The following is a 20,907-nucleotide window of genomic DNA, read 5'->3' as shown; positions in this document are numbered from 1 at the left end:
AAGTAGCTTTATATTTCATCTCATCTGGCTCTTGTTTTATTCAAGCTCTGAAATAAAGCGCGTTCGTCAAAGAGGAAATTGCAGTGGATAAAACACTCTTCCAGCTTTGTCTGTCAGCCCAGGATAGGCTTGGGCAGAGCCAACCCTGGCAGAGAGGTTGTTCCCAGACCCACTATCTCTGGGAGCCATTCTTTTGGGTTTACCCCTACGCTTGATATCTATCCTATGTCCCAGTCGAGCCGTGCGACGACTAACAGTCATCGTCTCCGAGGTGCTCACTTAAGGCTGCCAGTGCAGTGGTGAGGTGCATGAGAAGCTTGAAGGACAGGGCTCTGGATGAAGGAAGAAGCATCTAATTAAATATGGCACTTAAAAAAAAAATCTCTGGAAAAGTCAGGAATATGGGGTAGGCAGGAGTCATCACGCGTCAAAAGCTCAAGGGGAAACTGAGGATTCTTAATGAAGCTTCACAGCTCAAGGTAGAGGAAGAGGGTTCCAGGGCCACTGCCCTGTCTTCCCTCCAGACACCAGAGAGATGGAAGCCGGTCTGGGTTCTGGCCCCCATCTCGGGTGGTTCTTGTCCAACCCTTCCAAATATCGCTCCCGGTGGTTTAAGAATTGGCTTGAGCGCTGAATACTAGGAACAGCTCACACAGGCCTTGAAGATGAGGACAGTTTACGTCAACCTATAGGAAACCATCTTGCTGGCAATGGTTACAGGCAGGTCTAGTTTCTGAGAATGGTATGTTTTTGTGTGGGGGTGGGGTGGGGGGGACTTTGGTCTAACAGATTGGAGAAGAGTTTGAGGGAGTGATGGCATGATCCCCAAATTAACACCAGAAGAAGGAGGGCCACCTGGGTTAGGCCCTCAGGACAAGACATACACAGTGTCTTCCTAGAAAGAATGTCTTTCACTGTACATCATACAGACACCCCTAGTAGAGAGGTCACAAGTATACAGGCAGGAAGGGGTCACATGTGACCATCTTGACCACTGGCAATTATTCGGAATAATTTACTTCATTAAGTTACTTTACATTTATACTAATTGTATATTCCCTTGGGTACAGTATGGTATATATAATCTCATAATATTCAAAACATTTTCTTCCACCAATGATGAAATATAGATTACATAGTAATTAACATAGTAAGCTTACTACACTGCAGAATGCTATCTTTGTCTGACTGGCTTTGTACCCAGTTTCCAGGCTGTCTCCTTCACCCTTCCCAGCTTCTAGGAACCACTGGCCTGCACCCTCTGTCTGTGAGGCCAGTGTAATTAGCTTGTACATGCAACTGAACACACGCCTCTTTTATGCTTTTGGCATGTCTAACGCAGGAAGAGACGAAATACCTCACAGGCAGCCATGTGACACAGAGCAAGGTGCTTTGTGTGAAGGTGTTGGGCACCACTGCATAAGCGTTGCTGGGTAGATTAAAAATGAGATGCTTTCCGGTTCACATTTCAAAATTCCCCTAGCAGCATTGTTCAACGACACACTCAGTAGGCGTTGACCATGAGTTGCTGCTACTTTGTTTCCAACCCAATTACCCAGTAAAAGAAATCTCAACTCAATCAGTAACAATACAAGCTATAAGCCTAGATTGGGCAGATCTCCCACTACACTAGTCTATATGGGATAATACAACTGTATTATCCCATAGAACTTGCAGTTTCTCCAGGCCAGGAGCTTCTCTCTCCCCGCAGCCTCTTTGTAGATCCCTCGGAGCTCCTGCCTCCCTCTTCCCCCCCCCCCACCCCCTGGGTGGATCCTCCGTAGCTCCTCCTCCCATCCTTTTCTCCTCCCCCAAACTCTCAGCTCTTTCCCCTTCTTCCTGCCCAATCATTGGCTCAAGCCTTTATTTGAAAAGTTAAGGTGGGAAGAAGGTTCACAAGGCAATTCCCCATCTGCAGCCCCTCTGAGGAGTGGAATTAGCATCAAAATACAAGCCCAGGGCTATCCACAACAACCATGTGTGAGTTACCTGTTAGAATGAAGAAGAGAGGTTTGTGTAGGATTCTGTACCTTAGTGGGTGCCTATGCAAATCAGGACCAGGTCTCTGCCAGGGCTGCTTGGCCAGGGAAACGCCCTGGGCTTTGTCATTGAAGCATCTCTTCCATTCCCTCCTTCCCCCACTTAGCTTATTTGATTATAGAGACATTTCAGAAAGACTTCAGCTATTCATATACTCAGAACTCTAGGAAATATCTCTGGCAGCTTGAGCTTGAGCCAAGGGTGGGCCTTTCCTGTCTCACAGTCCATGTCTCATAGCATCAAATCCTATTTTGATATTGGCGGGATACTTGGAGATGGGCGAGCAGATACAAATTAAACCAGTCTACCGTGACCACATTTCCCCCCATGAAACTCACAGAAAAGTCTCCAGGGATCTCCAAGATTCTTAGAACGCAATCAGAAAACCACAGGAGTAAATGATGTTGCAAGACCAGGTCCTGTCCTCAGGAAATCTTAAGTATTGTGGTTAGTGCTAGGCAGTCTATGTAACGATTGAAAATGGGCTCATTTAAGGGTTCATTATCATAAATGGGATTCATCTTAAATAGGCCACTGAGCATTATAAATAAGCATTAAAGATTTTTCCCCCCTGTGGTTTTTGTTTTCCTTCAAACACACTTCCTCCTTCACCCGCTGTAGTACCTAAGTCCAGACAGCACGGCTGAGGGCTGGCTGGCAGTGTGTCTTTCTGCACCTGTCCTGTGCAGATTGCTCATCCTGGGAGCCCAGTGTGCCACCCTAGGAAACCCTCACTGGGTTGAGGAGGTGCATATGAGTCCCCTGCCTCTCTCCCTTCCAGCTTCTGCCCTCTGCTTTTGTGCTTGGATGAAAAGGCCTCTGGGGGCACAGCGCAGAGCAGCAATGGAGCAGGCCTCCAGGCTGGCACGCCTCAGCCTCCCTCAAATCCCTGTCTCTAACTTCATTTTCAATGGAGACTAAATGACTCTGCTTCCCTGCAGAAGCAAGAACTCTTAAGTCTCTAGCCTGGTCAGAAATAGGATATTAACGCCTGTAAAAGGTCACCATTGGTATCTCCACTTAAGTACAAGAATGGCGCCCCACCCTATCATGAGATGCTCTCTATTGTGGCTGTGTTTGTTCAGATCTGTTTTCCTAAATATTCTGCTGAGTTTTGCATCTCTTTGCTATCTTTAGCCTCTGCCATTTTGTTTGCACGTAGCAGCAGAGTGGTAGTTATTAAATAACGGGGTGAATAAGAAGCGCCCTCATGCCGCCATCCAAGTGGGTGTGACTTTCAAAGGTTGGCGGCTAGCACACACTCCTGTAGTCATCCTTGAACGCTAGTGAAGCTGAAAGGCACGTGGGAGCCTGACCGGGTCGAGTTTCTGTTCCTGTAGGATCCTGACGGGTAACCCATTCACATGTTCCTGTGACATTATGTGGCTCAAGACTCTCCAGGAGACTAAATCCAGCCCCGACACTCAGGATCTGTATTGCCTCAACGAGAGCAGCAAGAACACGCCCCTGGCGAACCTGCAGATACCCAATTGTGGTAAGTTATTTTTAATCAATGAGTTCAAGTTGCTATTAATCTTTGTAATTGCCTCTTTATGGCAGTGGGTCTGGGAAGGGCATCACCACCAGACCTCACGGTGCTTTGGGGATGTCTCTGGCAAATCCGGTGTTTATGTGCCGTGCAGAGAAGCACTCGGAGGCCTTTAGTGAGTTTTCTTTCCAAGTAGAACATTGCTTCTGAATGTCTGGCATTAAAGAACATGGAGAAAAAGAACATTGTTAATTCTTTTGTTGATTGCTCTGCCTGTCCATCCACCATCCGTGAGTCCATTCAATTATTCGCTTCTCCAAAAATATCCACGAAGAGTACAGCCCTTCCCAAGCCACACACACACACTTGATTGGCATGTAAGCCATGCAGAGGGAGACCCAGCCACAGGGCGCCGAAGGGCCGGCCGAACTCCTGCCTGCTCGTCCCCTCCTGTTCTTCCCAACACTTCCATCTGGAGGGCTTAAAATGACACCTTTGGACAAGGTCCAGCTCTCAGTGAGAGCTCATGTCACACCAGGAGGAAGAGCAGGTTAGGATTTTCTGACCCTGTGATTTATCTCTACACTGACACACGTGGTCCTTCATCAAAATTTTAATCGTTTAGTGGAACAGTTAGCGAGCTCACAAACAATTTTGTTTGCTCTTGCCTGGTGGCAGGCAACAAAGCAGGAACATGCCACACAGTGTCTTGCTTGTTTGTGTCTCTCGGAAGGTGTATAACCGTTTCCCTCCAGAGCCCCTGTTTGAAGGCCTGCTTTTATTTAAGAATGACCTTCCTTGCCAGCCAACAAACAAACAAATAAACAAAACAACCACACCAAACAACTATGTGTCTGTTCTCAGCTGCTCAGAGCTCGTGTTCTGTACCCGTTAGAACCGCCAAGAGCTGCCTAGACGGGCAAGGGAGTCGCTGCTGGGCACCTGACTACTTGGCTTGCACCCAAATCCCCACAGCTGTTTTGGCCTCCTGTCCAGGAAACATGGATCAAAGAGCATCTGACACAGGCCCTTGTCCCACAAGCTGCCTCTAAATGGGTGGCTGCTTTGTCCCTGCCTGACACCAACTCTTAAATGGCCACATGGGTCTTGACGTGCATTCAGGGGGACTCATCATTGATGTGGCTGACCATTGAGATGTGGACAGAAGACATGTTTAAGTAAACAGATATCTAATTTTCTTAGACTTTCTGTCTTTAATATTTTTTATTTCTTTCATTTTTCTACACATTTCTTGAATTATGTGCTTGAGAGCAGTAGTTTCATATCTCCCTACCCCCTTGCAAGGGGAGCTGAGCTTTGACTGATTCCCTAGGTCTAACTGATCACATCTTTAACCCACTTGAGTGTCAACAGTACCTGTTAAAGTGGCATTTGGGGCTGTGTCAGGTGACTTTGCATGCTAGGTGTCCAGTTCAGAGGTTGCTCTGTGCTTTCCTAATTGCGTTTTTCAAATGTGCATATATATATATATTTCAAACATTTATTACTTATATTTTGACATATATTTCCTGCAAGTATCTAGAGTTTATAACACCAAAAGACAAAGAAAATATACGTATATTTCCTGTATTTGTTTACACATTTCTCAGCATTTTATCATCTCAAATTTTGCTTTTATTTTTTTCTGCTCAAAGGAAAATGTTTACAAACAGTTAGCTGACGATTGTATTAGATTTCACATATTGCCACTTATTAGAAGAAAAAGATCACAATGATCAGAAGACACAAATGGCAGGATTTCCTAGACCTATAACAAGAACAAGAACAAGAACAACAACAACAAAGCATTTGGAAATAAATGATGTAATTTGAGAAACATTATGAAGGTGAATTAATAGGGGATTCATCAATACACTGGAAAGGCAATAATCTATGGGTGTTTACTTAAGAAACTAACATTATTTCTTTCCATACCACTATCGGTGTGTACTCTTGTATAACTGGAGGTGAAGAGACAGTAAATATGTTTTCTAAATCATAACCCTAGAAGTCTAGAGGACGTAAGGCTGAGATGCACACATGCGGAAATCACAGGGGAAAAGAGTTGGGGAAATGACAACAATGTTCAATGGCTTCTTTACAAGTTTAAAGATACATTTTAAGGATTTTACTGGTGCACACTCATTGCACATGCTACTGGGATGTCTAAGAACATTTCAGTCAATTGTGAGGTAGCTCAGTGAGCGCGTTCTCTCTGTGCTATATGTGCTCACTCTCATCCCCTGGCCGTTAGTACTCTTCGTGCCCGTAAACAATTTCTCTTCTTTGTTTATGTCATGGCCATGATTTTATGTGTCTATGCAAAATCCAGGACCAGCAAATGAGAGAAAACATGAGAAGTTTGTGGTTTTGGACCTGCCTGGTTCACCAGACACGATTATTGGTCAGTTGCCCCCACGTCCCTGCAGGTGAGGTGCCTTCAGGCTTTCTTATGGTTGGAAGGCTGTCCTGTTCATGCCCTGTTGGTGGCCACCTAGGGTGCTTCTACAGCTCAGCTGTTGTGAACAGAGCGGCAGTGAGCGTGGGTGTGCCAGTGTCTTTGTGATGCATGGACTTAGAGTCCTTGTGTAGATACCGGCAAGTGGTTGAGCTCAGTCACTTGGCAGTTCTAATGTTTGGTTTTCTGAAGAGCCTCAATATTGATTTCCACAGTGGCTGGACCACTTTACATTTCCCCTAGCAGTGCATGAGGGTGCCTTTCATTCTCAACCTCACCAGTGCTTGTTACTGTTCAGTTCCTTAACGTCTATGAACAGTGTCTTGATGTCTATGATTTAGGCTGGGGCAATACAGTAGGCATGTTTTTAATTTGCACTCATGACTCTAGTGAAGTTGAACATTTTTCATCCTGACACTTCGCTAAAAGTAATTATCAGCTCTAAGAGGTTTCTGATGAAGTCTTAGGTATAGTCCAGCTTTTTGCTTTCTTGTTTGTATCTCTTTTATTTCCTTTTCTTGTCTTATTGCTTCAGCTAATACTTCAAGCACTCTATGAGAGTGAGTACTCCTACCATGTTAGTGAAAATACTTTGGGCTTCCCCCATTGGGTTTACTGTTGGCTATGGGTTTGTGCATATAGTCTTTAGTGTGTTGGAGGTTTTCCTGCTTTTAGCATGTAGCCATGCAGGATTTTGTCAAAGTCATTTCTGTATCTATGAAGACGATCATGAGATCTCTGTCCTTGAGTCTTCTTCTGTGATGTATTACATTTCCTAAGTTGTACATGTTGAGCCATTGCAGTGAAGCTAACTTGCTCTTGGTGAATGGTCTTTTTGATGTGTATACATATTTGGTTTGCAAGAATTTTACTGATAATTTTTGCAGCAATGATCATCAGGGAAATTGGCTATAATTTCTCTTTTGTTATTGTTATATCTTCACCAGGTTTTGATATCATGGTACTTCTGTCCCCCTAAAAAGAATCTGTTAAAGGATGGCCTGCTATTTATCAAGAACAGGGTAATGGAGTCCTCTAATCTTATTGTGTAGGGACTTATCTGTCATTACATCCAGTAGCACTTCTTTGATGAACTTGGGTACACTGTGTTCAGTGTGGTACCTGTTTCAAGTTGCAACATGCCCTGCACAGATTAATTGCTCCTCTAATAAGGATGAAGTGACCTTCTTTGACTCTTGTGGCTGATTTTAATTTGAGCCCATTTTGTCATGCATTGGAACAGTAACAGTTGCTTGCTTTTTAGTCCCATTTGCTTGGAATTCCTCTCCCAGACTTTTTCCCTGAGTCGATCCTTCCTTTGACAAAGACATGTACTTCTTGGAGGTAAGAAATAGACAGACCACTTTCAGTTAAGTCTGATGGACTGTGTCTTTTGATTGGAGTAATAGACACAATTGATATTTATAGTCCTCGAAAACTATATGTTTTATAGTGTTTTGGGGTTTAGTATTCCTTCTCTGGGTAACTGCTGTTCATGTGGTTTGTCTTTTTCCTGTGGCTCACTGGAAGTATTTATCTTTCTTTTCAGCCCAGAGGGGTCTTTGACCTTTTAAACTACCTTCTCTAGGAATGGCTAAGAGGTCTTCATTTCTTTTAGTTTGTTCTATCATGGAATGCTTCTCTTTCTCCTTCAATTATAAGCTATAGTTTTGCTGGGTATGGTGATCTGGGTTAGCAATTATTGGCTTTCAGAGCTTGACCTATATCACGCTACACCTGCTTACCTTTTAAGGTCTCTGCCGAGTATCTACTGTCCCAGTGAACTTGCCTTCATATGTGACTGGGTATTTCTATCTTGCAGTTTTCAATATATTTTTTGTTCTACATATTTAGTGTTTTAAGTATAAATTTGTGATCTTACCTCTCCTCAATTCCTCCTGTACTAGGATTAGAATTTCTTTCAATAGATTTGTGTGTGTGTGTGTGTGTGTGTGTGTGGGTGTGGGTGTGTGTGTGTGTTTATACTGGGGCTTGGACACCAAGAATTAGTTTATTGGTTGTTTCTTTCTTGTCTTCTTAAAATGTAGATCATTGTTCTTTTTTGGTGGATGCATTTACCATGTTCGGGAGAGGACCAAGACACAGTAGAGTCCAGGTCATTTTATCTCTGTAGGATTTGTATTTAGGACTTGCAATGCTATCGCTAGTTTCTCCCGAGTGTCAGGCACTGTCCCGAGTCAACCTCCACCTCCCACTTAGATTTTCAGCTTCTTGTGGGGGTTGTGGGCCTCTCTATTCCTGTGGCCTTCGCTTGAGGACACATCAGGTTTTCCCCCCTGTGGCCCCAGCTTCCAATTCTGTGTTGTAGAATTCACTTCATGCCCATGGACATAACCCTAGGTCAGACCCAGCTCCTACCACTGTTTCTACTTACTGCTCTTGTATTGTCTTTAGACCTTACCCAGTGTCGGCTCAGGTCTCCTCTCTGAGTGTGCAAGTTACACAAGCATGTTCCATAGCATGGCTTGGGATTGGACACTGGAAAACTATTTTTGGGAGTGAGTTTTTCTGCCAGGAGGGATCTAGAGATTGAACTGAGGTCATCAGGCAAGTACCTTAACCAACTGAGCCATCTCAGCAGTTCCATGTTAGCTAATGAAATGTTTGAGATGTTCAAGAGGGACCCTGTTATGAGAGGACTGATATTTTACTCTTCCCTGCTGGACTGGCAGGGGAGGGGCCTAGTATAGCTGTTAACCTCTTCAGGATATTAGGCTCAATCTTAGTGCTACCCGAAAGTCCCATTGACATGTCTGTCCTTATCATATTGAAGAGGGTCTTGTTTCTTCTTTTAGTTAAGCTGGGGGCAAGGTAGGAGTTTAGCACCATTGCTATTAACAGTCAAAGTGCCCAGGAGTATTATGGTGATGGTGCCAACCTGCCGTGAATGAGCATACAGTTATTCTGGCTGTGACACACACTGTGGTCTGCCTCTCTGTATGACCCCTTAAGCTTCATGAAAATGGCCTTTGAAAGGCAACCCATGGGTTCGTGCAATTCCATTGTTAACTGGATAAGGGGTGCAGTGAACTAGGAATCTGAAGACCTGAAATGGCTGCCGTATATGTTGTCAGAAGAGGGTAACACTGATGGGCTGTGTAGATTCATCTCTTGTGGGGGTGTGGCAGGATCAAGGAACGTGCCTTCTAAGCTACTCAAGCTTGTGTCTTAAGGCACTCTTCCCATTGGTCCTTTTCAATAGGAACGTTGCAACAATTTCTTCTGCCTAACTCAGACGTATACTTCGACTTTTAAATACTACAATCATGACTTAACATTATCTGTGAGGAGGCATCATCAGAAAGTTAACAGGCATGGCAATGGTCTGTTCTGGGTAAATGGTAAGGCTAGGGAAGAGGGCATGTCTCTAGGTCATATCAGAGTAGTCCCTCAACTGAGCTCACTGGTAGCCAGTCATTGTGAGGAAGAGAGCCCTGTAGCAAACATCAGCCGCAGGTTGCTTGCTGCTGGAGGACCTAGGGTGGGTACCACATAGAACACCCTAAGCAGCACCCTGGACTGAAGCCACACCTGCCTTTGGCTTTTTTGTTATTCATAATGACAATTTCCATTTTTGAATTTTCCAAACTTAGTGTAAGAATTCCTTAAAGTATCAGCCACACATCGAGTGTTGGGGAGGGTCAGTGAACATCCACATGTGCCTGGGAGGAGAGGTTTGTGCTCTGACTTAAATCCATGCCAGGGATTTATTTACATGACTGGCTTTGGGCTTCAGCTACCATTTGTAGCCCATCTGCCCAGAGCATAGCAGGACAGCATCTTATCAAGATCAACGCGCATCTCAATATTGCTTATTTCTGTCTTCCTGAAAACACCTGCCCTCCGCTTCTGTATCTTGTTTTGTTTGCTTTCACCTTATGAGAGATTAGTTTTTATTTTTGAAAATAAAGCAAAGCCCACAGTGGGTTGTCGCTTTTTTCTGTCCTTTTTAGAATGTCAAACAAAGCTGCTGAAATTGTTTCTAAGCTATCTGGTAGTTGTCACTCCTCCACTTCTATACCATGACTCACAAAAGCTTAGATGCACAATGTCCACTTTGAGCTTATGAAGGTGTTTTTTAATTTAGTAGTTTGTTTTTTTTTTCAGCACACTGTAAGCAGTTACATCTAAACAGATCCGTCTTGTTATGGTGACCCCATTCCTGATTACAGAATGAATGAACACACACACACACACACACACACACACACACACACACACACATGCTGGAAAGTATGCTCCAGAGATAGAGGGAGGTCCAGACTATTTTTTCCAAAGTAGAATTCTGTGTGTTCTTTATGCACAGAGAGAAGAGAGAGGAGGAGGGACAGCTGGAGAGATGGTTTGGTAGGTGGCTAAGAGCACTGGCTGTTCTTCCAGGGGTCCCAAGTTTGATTCCTGACAAACACATGGTGGTTCATAACCATTTGCAGGGGATCTGATGCCCTCTTCTGACATCCATGGGCACTGTGTGCACATGACGCACACACATACATAGCATACTCAGGCAAATCGCTCATAAACACAAAATGAAATAAAAAAAATTCTTAAAAGGGAGAAAGGAAAAGATAGAATGTAGATGAAACCCGAGCTTGCTAGACTAGTTTTATATCCGTGAATGGTAAACCAACATCAGATAAACAGAGCCCAGAAGTACCGACAGATTGACAAAACACACCATCGTGACTTCATAGTGAACACTGACCAACGAAGCAGGATGGTGACTTTTCTGTGACCTTTCTAGTTAAGAACCCAAATGAGCAGAGGTTTGATTTTTCTCATTTATCAGAAAGGTGCAACATGCCCATGGCTGAGGTCCCTTGACCTTCGCTGCAGGTCTTCAGAGTCAGACCCCCATTATGGGTTGAAGCAGATGGAAGATTCCAGCTAAAGCGGCAGTCAGCCATGCACGGGTGAAAGCCACAGGCAGGGGGAAGGGTCAGGCTAGGACTAATACAGCGTCTGGTCTGTTTAATTCCAATACTCCCTAACTCTTAGTCCCTCCACCGGGAAATAGACATACTAATGTATTCTTGGATATTTGGGATGACTACGGAGAGAATACATGAAAACATTTAAGATGGAGTCCAGCACATACTAAAGAACTAATAGACGCTAGTTAGCTATTAGTGTTACTTGCTATCATCAACATGAATAGTAGTATCTTTAAAAGTATTTGGCATCTGGATTTAAACATTTTAAACTGGATTTAAATATTTTACATTGTGTCAAATTTGCTTCAAAGAAATTAACAAAATCACACAGTTCAAGTAGTCTGGTACTTAAGTCAGCTGAGGGCATCTACAGGCAATGATGGCTACATGTTCTCTTACTTTCAACAGAAAGACTTCTGAGGGTAATGCTACAAACATCCAGCTTTCTTTAGCTCTCTCTGCCTTTTAATCTCTGTTACTTTTAATCTTGCGTTTGTCTCTGCCTCTTACCCCATCTCCACCATACTCACTTAAGCATCTTAAAGAATTCACTTCTCCCAGAACACGCTCTGTGGAAATTTTGGTGGTAGAAGAGATAATTACCCAGGCCCCTGTTGGGTTTAGGAATAATAGCTGTAAAAACAAAAGCTGTAAAAACAATTGGAATAATTGTCCAACACCCATTATCTAAACCTCCTCTACTCAAACTGTGGTTTGTGGCATGAGGAGTTTGTTAGAAACACAAACCTTCTGGGTTCACCCATACTCTTGGGGAAAGAAGCTGGGTCCAGTGGTGAGTTGTGTGTGCCTTATCTGGGGAGCTGTGGTTCAAAGGAAGCAAGCTGGTTTACTATTTCTAACACTTGTAGACTTCATCAATCAAGCAGCCTACAGGCGAACACTTCTTTCCTGAACAAACTCAAGTCAAGAGCATTGATGTGGGTTCTCTGCTGGGGATGCTAGCTGTTTCTCATCTTCTGTGAGGTTCTCCTACAGAAGGAAGGTGGCTAGTGTTTGCCATCAGGCCTGTCACCAGAGCTTTTGGGAGCATTGCTGGGCTTTGCTGTGGACTTGTGCTGATTTCAAATCTTATTAAGCCAGGAAGCAGTGCCTGGCGAGTGGCTTATCCCGCCTTGGCGATCCATGCTTCCCAATTCATTTTTATTGTGCTAATTAAGCCTCAAGTGATATTTCAAGTACAGATTGTTTTTTTCCATTATTGGGTCTTGGCCAGTGCATCAATGCTGTAGACTTAACATGAGGCAGGTGCTTATTCATTTGCAGGAGACTTTACATTTAAAAGATCTAAGCTTGGCCAATTTGCACAGATTCCTTTGCAAAGTCCTATGACAGGGTGAGACAATTAACTTATAATATGGAGACTCATTCTTCCTTCACAAAATAGGCACAGAACTCTTTACAGATGAGCCAAATTCTCAGATCTTTGATATGATGTAATATCTATGGTCTGAACAAAATGTGTGTAATTCTGGGGGGTAATGTACTATAGTAGTGAAGGCCCTTTATTTTGAGTTCAAATCCCAGGTCTAAATTGACTTGGACAACTTTGAAAGATGTGTTTGACTTTTCTACTTATAGGCTTCATTAATAAAATAAATACAGATTTTTTTATCTTCAAGGTTCGTTGCAAGAATTTGAGAAGATAACACACCGACGAGAACTACTTTAACGTTACCATTGCTCCTACTGTAACTAAACAAACGCACTCAGGGCTGCTGGCCATCTCAAGTGAAGTTTGAAAAGAAAGACTAACCGAGACTTTATGGGAATAATTAAGATTACTATGTAGTATTTCCTACTGAATCCCACTTTAACACTTATGTACTCAGAATATCTAAGATCTACTATACACGACTGAAGGGAAGCATACACCCCAGAGCTGTGTGATTATGACAGGGCTATTTGGGAGGAGCCACATTGTTAGGATAAGTTTGGATCTCAAGGTCACCCTGAATCAGTAAACCAGTCTGTAAATACAAGGAAAATGGGAGCCAACCGAACACCAAAAGCCGGGAAAGCGAGGGACGTGTCGTAACTGTCATTGTGCCTCAGAATGTTGGTCACTGAGCAGTCCACAGGGGAACTGTGACTTGTGCATGAATGTAGGGACACAATCACAGACGTTGGCTGAAAGCCTGCTATACATTCATATTCAACAAACTTCTTGTTGTATATGGTTCAGGTGATGTGACCCTCTTCTCTTGGGGTAAAGTTGGATATCCATCCTATAAAGAGAATAAAAGATTCTGATGATATTTGGGTAAACTTGATAGCATTCATAAAAAACCTGACAAATTTGCATATATATCCCCTCATCTAAGCAGGACGTTGGGAGAACTTCTTATAATTCTTCTGGTGGGTTGAGTAATAGGAATTGCCTCTTCCTCAAAGTGATCTGAAGATAAATGGGTAGAATAGACGGGTTTAAGGTGGTCTAAGTCTCAGTAAGGTTTGTGTGTCTTGATTTATGTCTCATTATATTATGTATCTTCACAGCATGTGGAAAGATGCAAAGATGGAGGTGTGGGCAGGTGGGAAAGCCTGGGGCACAGATGCAATTTCCCTCCTGGCAGGAGATCAGTAGGTAATTCCACAATGGAAAAGCCAACAAATAGGAGGGCAAACATAATATTTAGTGAGGTGGAGATCAACAGTAAATAAGATATGCGAATAGATGAAGTGGGTGCTTCTGAGGGATGCACAGGAAGCAGTGTCATCCAGCTGTGGGCAAACTACTCTTCACACCATAGCTTGATTATTTTTAGTAACAAGCTTTATGACTATAGATTCTTCAAACGATGCAACTACATGTTGGGCTAAAAAAATAAATAAAACACATATTTTTAGGAAGTTGCCCAGACTACACCATTAACTGTAATGGTGCTCTGCCCTGACTTGTTTCCTAATTCACACCGTTTATGTGAATGAAGTTCACAGCGTAGGGTCTGTTTTTGTTTCCTGCGCGTTCTCTTGACTTTTGTTGCGTGCTCTGTTGCCTCATCAAACTTGGGATAGTACAGACCTCTTTGAAACCCACAAAAGATGTAACATTCCTCTCTATTGGATGCTTATGGGAAAGGCTATTTCAAGGAGGTCTCAGAAGTCCCTGAAAGTCAGACTTTACTGGGGTGTCTTCTCTCAGTGGTTGAAACACTGTGAGACACACTATGTACAAATATTGTCTAGTCTGGCTTTAATACTAAAGAATAGTGGCTTAGCCAATGAGGATAGCTTAATGATGAAGGGTTTGTGTATAAAATATGTCAGTTTAGTTGCTGGCAAATAGGTGGGTTAATTGCAATTTAATAGTGACTGCAGAAGAACTGTTTTTTCTGACTACCAAGTTACTTAGACAAGGATCCACCACACTTCTGTGACACTTGGTGATTGGGATGGACACAGTCACTCCAAATGGTCCTCATGGCAAGTGGGCTGATTTGATTGGCAGGACCAACACATAGGTAGTTATCCAAGCCATGCTTTAGGTAAAAGGCACTGCAGTTTAAGGAAAGGTGCACACTTGGGAAGAGAGATGTCCAGGGAAGCAAAAGCAGCATGAATGAAAATAAGAACTGTCTAGTTCTCGAAATATAAATAGAAAAGCCACACCACTGAAATGCTAAAATGCATGAGTCATGGTCACAATTTCCTCTAACAATAAATACATCTTTAAGGTTTTCTTTTACCTTTTAAGAATTTATTTTCACTGTGATAAGGAGTCATATGTATGACTTCCCATCATCAGTATGAACAGAATGGTCAATTTAATTCATAATAATTAACTCCACCTGGGCTCTGAAGCATGCGAACAAGGTCATCATTGAGTTTCATCCTTGAGAAATGCTTTCAAACTGGTTTTCCTAGACAATCTGATTCTATTAAACTCTAGGGCCCAATGGAAGTTTCTAGACTTAACTGAGTTACTGCAACAATGGGCTTCTGCAACAATGTATGTCTGGCCACTTTGATTCCAACTGTAACTGTGTGTGTGTGTTTCTGTGTGCTTTTCTCTTTTCTAGGTCTGCCATCTGCTCGTCTGGCTGCTCCTAACCTCACGGTGGAGGAAGGAAAGTCTGTGACCATTTCCTGCAGTGTAGGGGGTGACCCACTCCCCACCTTGTACTGGGACGTTGGGAATTTGGTTTCGAAACACATGGTGAGACTGTGTTTAGTTCTGTCTTGTAGGGTGACAATGAGGAGACCATATTAAGCATATTGATAACCATTCTCTTCGATTCCTTTTTGTTGCTCTGATAAAAGGCCCCAGAAATGGCCCCTTAAAGGAGAAGGAGAAAGGGTTCATTGGGTGCTCAGTCCCAGGTTACATCTCCAGTCCATCTTTAGTGGGTAGTCACAGTCCCAGGATCTTGAAGGACCTGGTCACAGTAAGTTCACAGCCAAGAGGAAGGGACAGTGAATCAATGCATGTATCAACTCATCTCTTCTTATCAGCTCAAGATCCAACTAGCTATGCCTATATTTTTACAGTGACACTATGACCTGTCACCACATATAGGGTGGATAATCCCACTGCAGTTAACCCAGTTAAGACAATCTCCCACAAACTAGCCTAACCCGGACAGTTCTTCATTGAGATTCCCTTCCCAGGCAATCCTACATTGTCAAGTTGCCTATCTTTACTAACCATCAAAACTGCCCAATATTTTATTTGCCTACACATAGGCATTATCGTGATTTTTTAAAAAAAAAAATGTCATTTACTTTCTACTTATCTTTAATTGGAGAAAAACAACCCAAAGATTACATTTAATCATCTGTACACATCAGATTGTTATTCTGAGCAGGGAAGTGACGGCCCTTGTAATCTTTGCCCTTGGAGGAAGGTGGGCAAGAACGTTAAGTCAAACTCAGACACTGAGCAATTGAAACCCAGAACCAGAGAACAGCTTCCTGTTACTTGAGTCTGCAATCTGCAAGGAAAGTGTGTGCGTGTGTGTTTGTGTGTGTGTGTGTACTACATTTCAGGAAGAAACTCCAATACTTTGGGATTAATTCTAATCAATGTTTTTTTTTTTTTTTTTTTTTGTCTGTTATTCATTTTGTAGAATGAAACAAGCCACACACAGGGCTCCTTAAGGATAACGAACATTTCATCTGATGACAGTGGAAAGCAAATCTCTTGTGTGGCAGAAAACCTTGTAGGAGAGGATCAAGATTCTGTGAACCTCACTGTGCATTGTAAGTATTGAGAGCAGTGACTGTGGATCTTCTGCCCTTGTCACAGGGGTAGTCTGTAGGCTGCCTAAGCTTGTGACACAAGAGTATATCTCAGGCGTTTGTGTGTACTTAACTAAGAAATGGTGTCAGCCCCTGGTTCTTATCCTGAAGTCAGTTTAAGGAGACCACTTGCTCATGCCCAAATCCCTGAAGCATAAGATGCTATACACATTTAAAGTTGGATAATCACCAGACTGTTTTTTCCAATCTGAAATCAGACCTCAGGCATTTCGAGAATCAAAATGTGGACATTTAGAATCTAGTAAAAATTGAACTATACTGTAATTCAGAGCATCTAAAACTGTATTTGCTATTCAGCAGTGACAGAAGCTCTCAGGTTCTCGCTCTCCATGCTAATGTAACAGTTGCTGTCTTGATTCGCCTGATACATTGTAGTAAGAGTTCCATGGGAGCAAAGCTTCCTGGAACATCTCCAAAGTCATTATCAATTTAGTGACTTCTATAGTTCTCTTAATTATTTAAGGAAGAGTTACTAATGAAAAGTGTGCCTCTCATTGTTTCCTATGATGAATACACATAATATTAAGATGTGTGTGTGTGTGGGGGGGCACAAACAAAGACAAAGCAGACATCAGATGACACTTCCCACCATCAATGTCTCACTGTGTTGTGTGAGTCTTGAGCAGAGTGGAATTAGCTGCTCCCAGGAGCTCCTGATAGGGGTTAGACCAGTCATGTGATACAAATGATTAATCTGGAGTTACTGATTGTGGGTTTTCTTAAACTGAATGATGGTTAAATAAAAGCTCTTCTTGACATGGAATTCAAAAGGGAGGATTCTGAACTTTCTGGTGCTATTAATACCTCTCTCTCTCTCTCTCTCTCTCTCTCTCTCTCTCTCCTCCCTCTCTCATTAGTTGCACCAACTATCACATTTCTCGAGTCTCCAACCTCAGACCACCACTGGTGCATCCCTTTCACGGTGAGGGGCAACCCCAAGCCAGCGCTTCAGTGGTTCTACAATGGGGCCATACTGAACGAATCCAAGTACATCTGTACTAAGATACATGTTACCAATCACACGGAGTACCACGGCTGCCTCCAGCTGGATAATCCCACTCATATGAATAATGGAGACTACACCCTAATGGCCAAGAACGAGTACGGGAAGGATGAGAGACAGATCTCTGCTCACTTCATGGGCCGACCTGGAGTTGACTACGGTGAGTGCCTGGAGGCTTTGCGTGTGGGGGAAGGGTAGAGCTATGCACTAAGCTAGCGGGTTTGCTAGTCATGTGGTCTGGTCTTCGTGTACCTTGTGTCGTGACATGGGAGATCTGCTCCTTGGGGCAAGTGGTGGAGTGTAGCAGCTAGGATGTAGGCCTTGTCTAGGTGCTGCCTCCTCAGCTCTAAGACCATCAGCCTAAAAGGACACACAGGGTGAGGCACATCAAGGAAGGGGACCTGTATGACCCCAGAAAATAGGGAGTGAATGAGTTTGAACAGTAATTGGATTGACACGAGATTACTGACGGAGGGCTTTGGTAGTGCATAAGAAGGTTGTTCTAACCACCATCTCAATACTTAATGAGATCTCACACCCCAGTGCTGATCCCCAGGAAAAATCCAGAGCAGAGCAACTGGTCAACTCATAAGATATTTAAGATTCGTCTTCTACACTCTTGTCCATGTGGGATCAGAGTCCCAGCTTCCTCTTTGTGGGTTAGAAACCGACACTGCGGATCGTGCTCAACTGGCTAAGGTGCACCATACTGTGAACAGGGGAGGAGAAGTCCCTGCAGGGCCAGCAGGAGAGGGACAGTTGTCACCCCTTTGCCGCTTCAGCTACAGCCCTGCAGAAGAGTGTCCCATCCACCCAGTCTCATTGCTTAGGCAACTGCTCCACTGAAGGGCTGAGCCTGCTCTGTGATACTGAAGCCTGCATGGAGAACTCCTCACTACCATAGTTGAGACTTGATCTGAGTCACAAGTGATGTGGCGGAGCGAGAGGGAAAGAGGACCGTGGAGATCGGAAGCAAGGGGCTGCTTGGCCGGTTTTTACACATGGACCTTGTAAAGCAGCGTGTGGAGAAAGATGATTCAGATGAAGCTAAGTTCACCCACCCAGAGTGAATTTGTCTTACAATAAACAAGGGCAGTCATTCTCTTTATGTAAGCACCTCCTACTTCCTTGTTTCCTAAATATCTCCTAAGCATACAGGCTTCCTGAATGTGTTCAAAATGTGGTTCGAGTTATGTCAGTTTGATTTATCAAAAGTCCTACAGGAGTACGTAAAACATGCAGTGTTGGAGGCAACACCCAGACACCCCTGGTTGTTGTAGTCATCCCCATTAAAGCTTCCTCTTAATTGAGAGGTTAGCTGCCTGGCTGTGCCTGCTGCAGTAAATCTCTGGATGGGTGTGCTGCTTCCTACGCGTTTGTGGGAGCAAGAGCTTCGAAAGGAAGCCAGACTCCAGCTCGGGAGAGTAGTTCTTTGTTTGTCCTTCAGTAAAAATTTTATTTGTGAGTAATTTATAGAAGAGTCGTAGACAGTACGGAGAGTTTCTGGAGGCCTCTGCTCAGGCTTCCCAGTGCTGACTTCTGCTGCGGTGGTCCATGTGTCTGGTGGAGAACAGGATTTGGCAGGTTACAGTTCACAGGCTTTAGGCCTTGTTCGATCAGCAGCCTTTGGGGTAAAACCTTGTTCAGGTGAAGGCCCAGAGTTTGAATGCTCTAAGAGACATGTTTGTGTCCTCTGAAAGCCACACACTAAAAGGACAGTTTTACAGTTCTTCATGGGTTTGGCTGTATTTTCCTTTGAACATTCCTCTATGGTGCTAGTATTTGTCTGAATTAAGCTTCTCGTATCCATGTGGGCTCATTTCTTAATGCATCAGTCCTTAGGTTTGTTTCTTGCCTTGATCATAACTTGGATGGGGGTCTTCTCAATTTTTTTTTTTTAAAAAAACACACATATTTATAAGGAGTAAAAAGTCAACTGAATTTTTGCTATGCATTTGTATGTTTGACATGAGTGCAGAAGCCAGAGGACAGCTAATCGGAGCCAGTAAATTGTGTCCCCTCCTCTTTTCTCCTCTTGCCCACTTACTCCTTTTTATTACATATTTAAAATAAAAAATATGGGGCTGCAGAGATGGTTCAGGATCGTTAGCATCCTTGCCACAAGCGCGTGTTCACATACCCAGTGTCCACACACAAGCTGGGCGAGAACTCACGCTTGCAGCTCCAGTGCTGGGGAATTCAAAAAACCATTGCCCGGTGTCAGACACTGCTTATGTCAGAACAGGGAGGGGCGGCCAGCAGAGCAGCTGTGGTATTAGGGCCCAGGGCGCCATGTGTAAGATCTGAGCGTGTGAGGTCGGAACTGGAGAGACCCAACAACCCGAGGACCCCATGAAATGTCTTTGGATCCCGGTCACTGACTCCAGGCACCCACCCAGGGTGATGTGTGGAGTGACAGCTGCCATCTGTGTCCACAAAGCTAGTGCCTTCCACAGGAAGACCTGGGCTCGTTCACGACAGAGGGAAGAACCTTTCCTCAGGCCCCAGGCACAGCAGTCTGCCATCTTAGATCCAGCCTTTGAGAAGCAAACCCAGCTCTGAACACTCTGGCCTGTGCTAAAAGTGAAAGGTGAAGCTTCTAGCTCCTGAAGGAGATGGAGACAGCCACGGAATCTGTCTGGCGCACCAAGGAGCATCACCTCGTGGAGACTGCTAATTTTATTCCATCATTGGTTTTCGTTGTCCCTGAAAAAGCAGCTTCTACGAGCTGTGGTCCTGGCTCCCAGCATGGCGGTGCTTCTGTGTAGTAGAGCCAGCTGGGCATTTTTAAGCAGTAGCTCTGCCTTCCTTCAGTTTGGTGTATGTTCCTGAGGCCCGATCCTAGCAGTTCCGACTTAGTGATCCTCAAGCTAGCATTTGGCATTTTCCTTTTGATGATAGTCATACAGTAACCAGGGATGATGTCTGCCTAGCAGGAGAACTCTGAGCTGGGAAAGAGTTTTTCTGAGTGAGTAGCAGGCCCTTTCAGTTATCTGGGGTCCCAGGGAGAGGCCTGGTTTAGTTATTCAGAGCCACAGAGAGAGGCCCTGTTCAGTTATCCAGAGCCACACAGAGAGGCCCTATTCAGTTATCTGGAGCCACAGAGAGAGGCCCTGTGGAGAGATAGCTTGTCATGGTCTGGAGAAGTGGCTGAGCACTTCAGAGCACTGGCTCTATACCAAAAGACATGGTTCTATTCCCAGCATCCACCTGGTGGCTTATAGCTTGTCAGTAGCTACAGTTCCGGGGGATCTCATGTCTTCTACTGGCCATGTGCCAAAGCATGCACATAGCAGATATACATGCTGGCAAAACACTCATATACATAAAATTAACGTAAATTTAAAAAAAAAACAATTTATCACATCAGAGATAGAAACTAAGACTGGGTTTGATCTTGTGACCGTTTTTCCTCCTTCTTGCTCAGAGTCAGCTGTAGATCTGACCTGTGATTGACTGGCTCACCGGCTGGATCTTTAGCTCACCCATGGTTGGCTGGCTCTTTCTTTAGCTCACCCGTGGTTGGCTGGCTCTCTGGCTCACCTGTGGTGGGTATGGATGGGAGTAAGGTAGAGCTAATGCCGGAGGAAAGTTGCTGGGTGCTGGCTTGATGCCTGCAGACTTGGGAATGTCCCATGGCACCACTGGAGTTGCTTCCCTGGAAGCCTTCCTCTGTTCTTGC

General features: G+C 44.0%; 1 protein-coding gene across 3 annotated transcripts in view; it reads left to right on the top strand.

The window, feature by feature from the left end:
• Ntrk2 (neurotrophic receptor tyrosine kinase 2) overlaps window positions 1-20,907 on the top strand; it is a 136,238-nt gene that overhangs the window by 40,843 nt on the left and 74,488 nt on the right. For all 3 annotated transcript variants that reach the window (XM_052156714.1, XM_052156716.1, XM_052156715.1), the window contains exons 6-9: window positions 3,381-3,535; window positions 14,983-15,119; window positions 16,030-16,162; window positions 17,080-17,385. In XM_052156714.1, the coding sequence (XP_052012674.1) occupies window positions 3,381-3,535; window positions 14,983-15,119; window positions 16,030-16,162; window positions 17,080-17,385 (731 nt within the window). The remainder of the gene's footprint in view (window positions 1-3,380; window positions 3,536-14,982; window positions 15,120-16,029; window positions 16,163-17,079; window positions 17,386-20,907) is intronic.

This window comes from Apodemus sylvaticus, chromosome 14 (assembly GCF_947179515.1).
Source record: "Apodemus sylvaticus chromosome 14, mApoSyl1.1, whole genome shotgun sequence".
Lineage (NCBI taxonomy): Eukaryota > Metazoa > Chordata > Mammalia > Rodentia > Muridae > Apodemus > Apodemus sylvaticus.
This window is presented reverse-complemented; position numbering and strand designations above follow the sequence as displayed.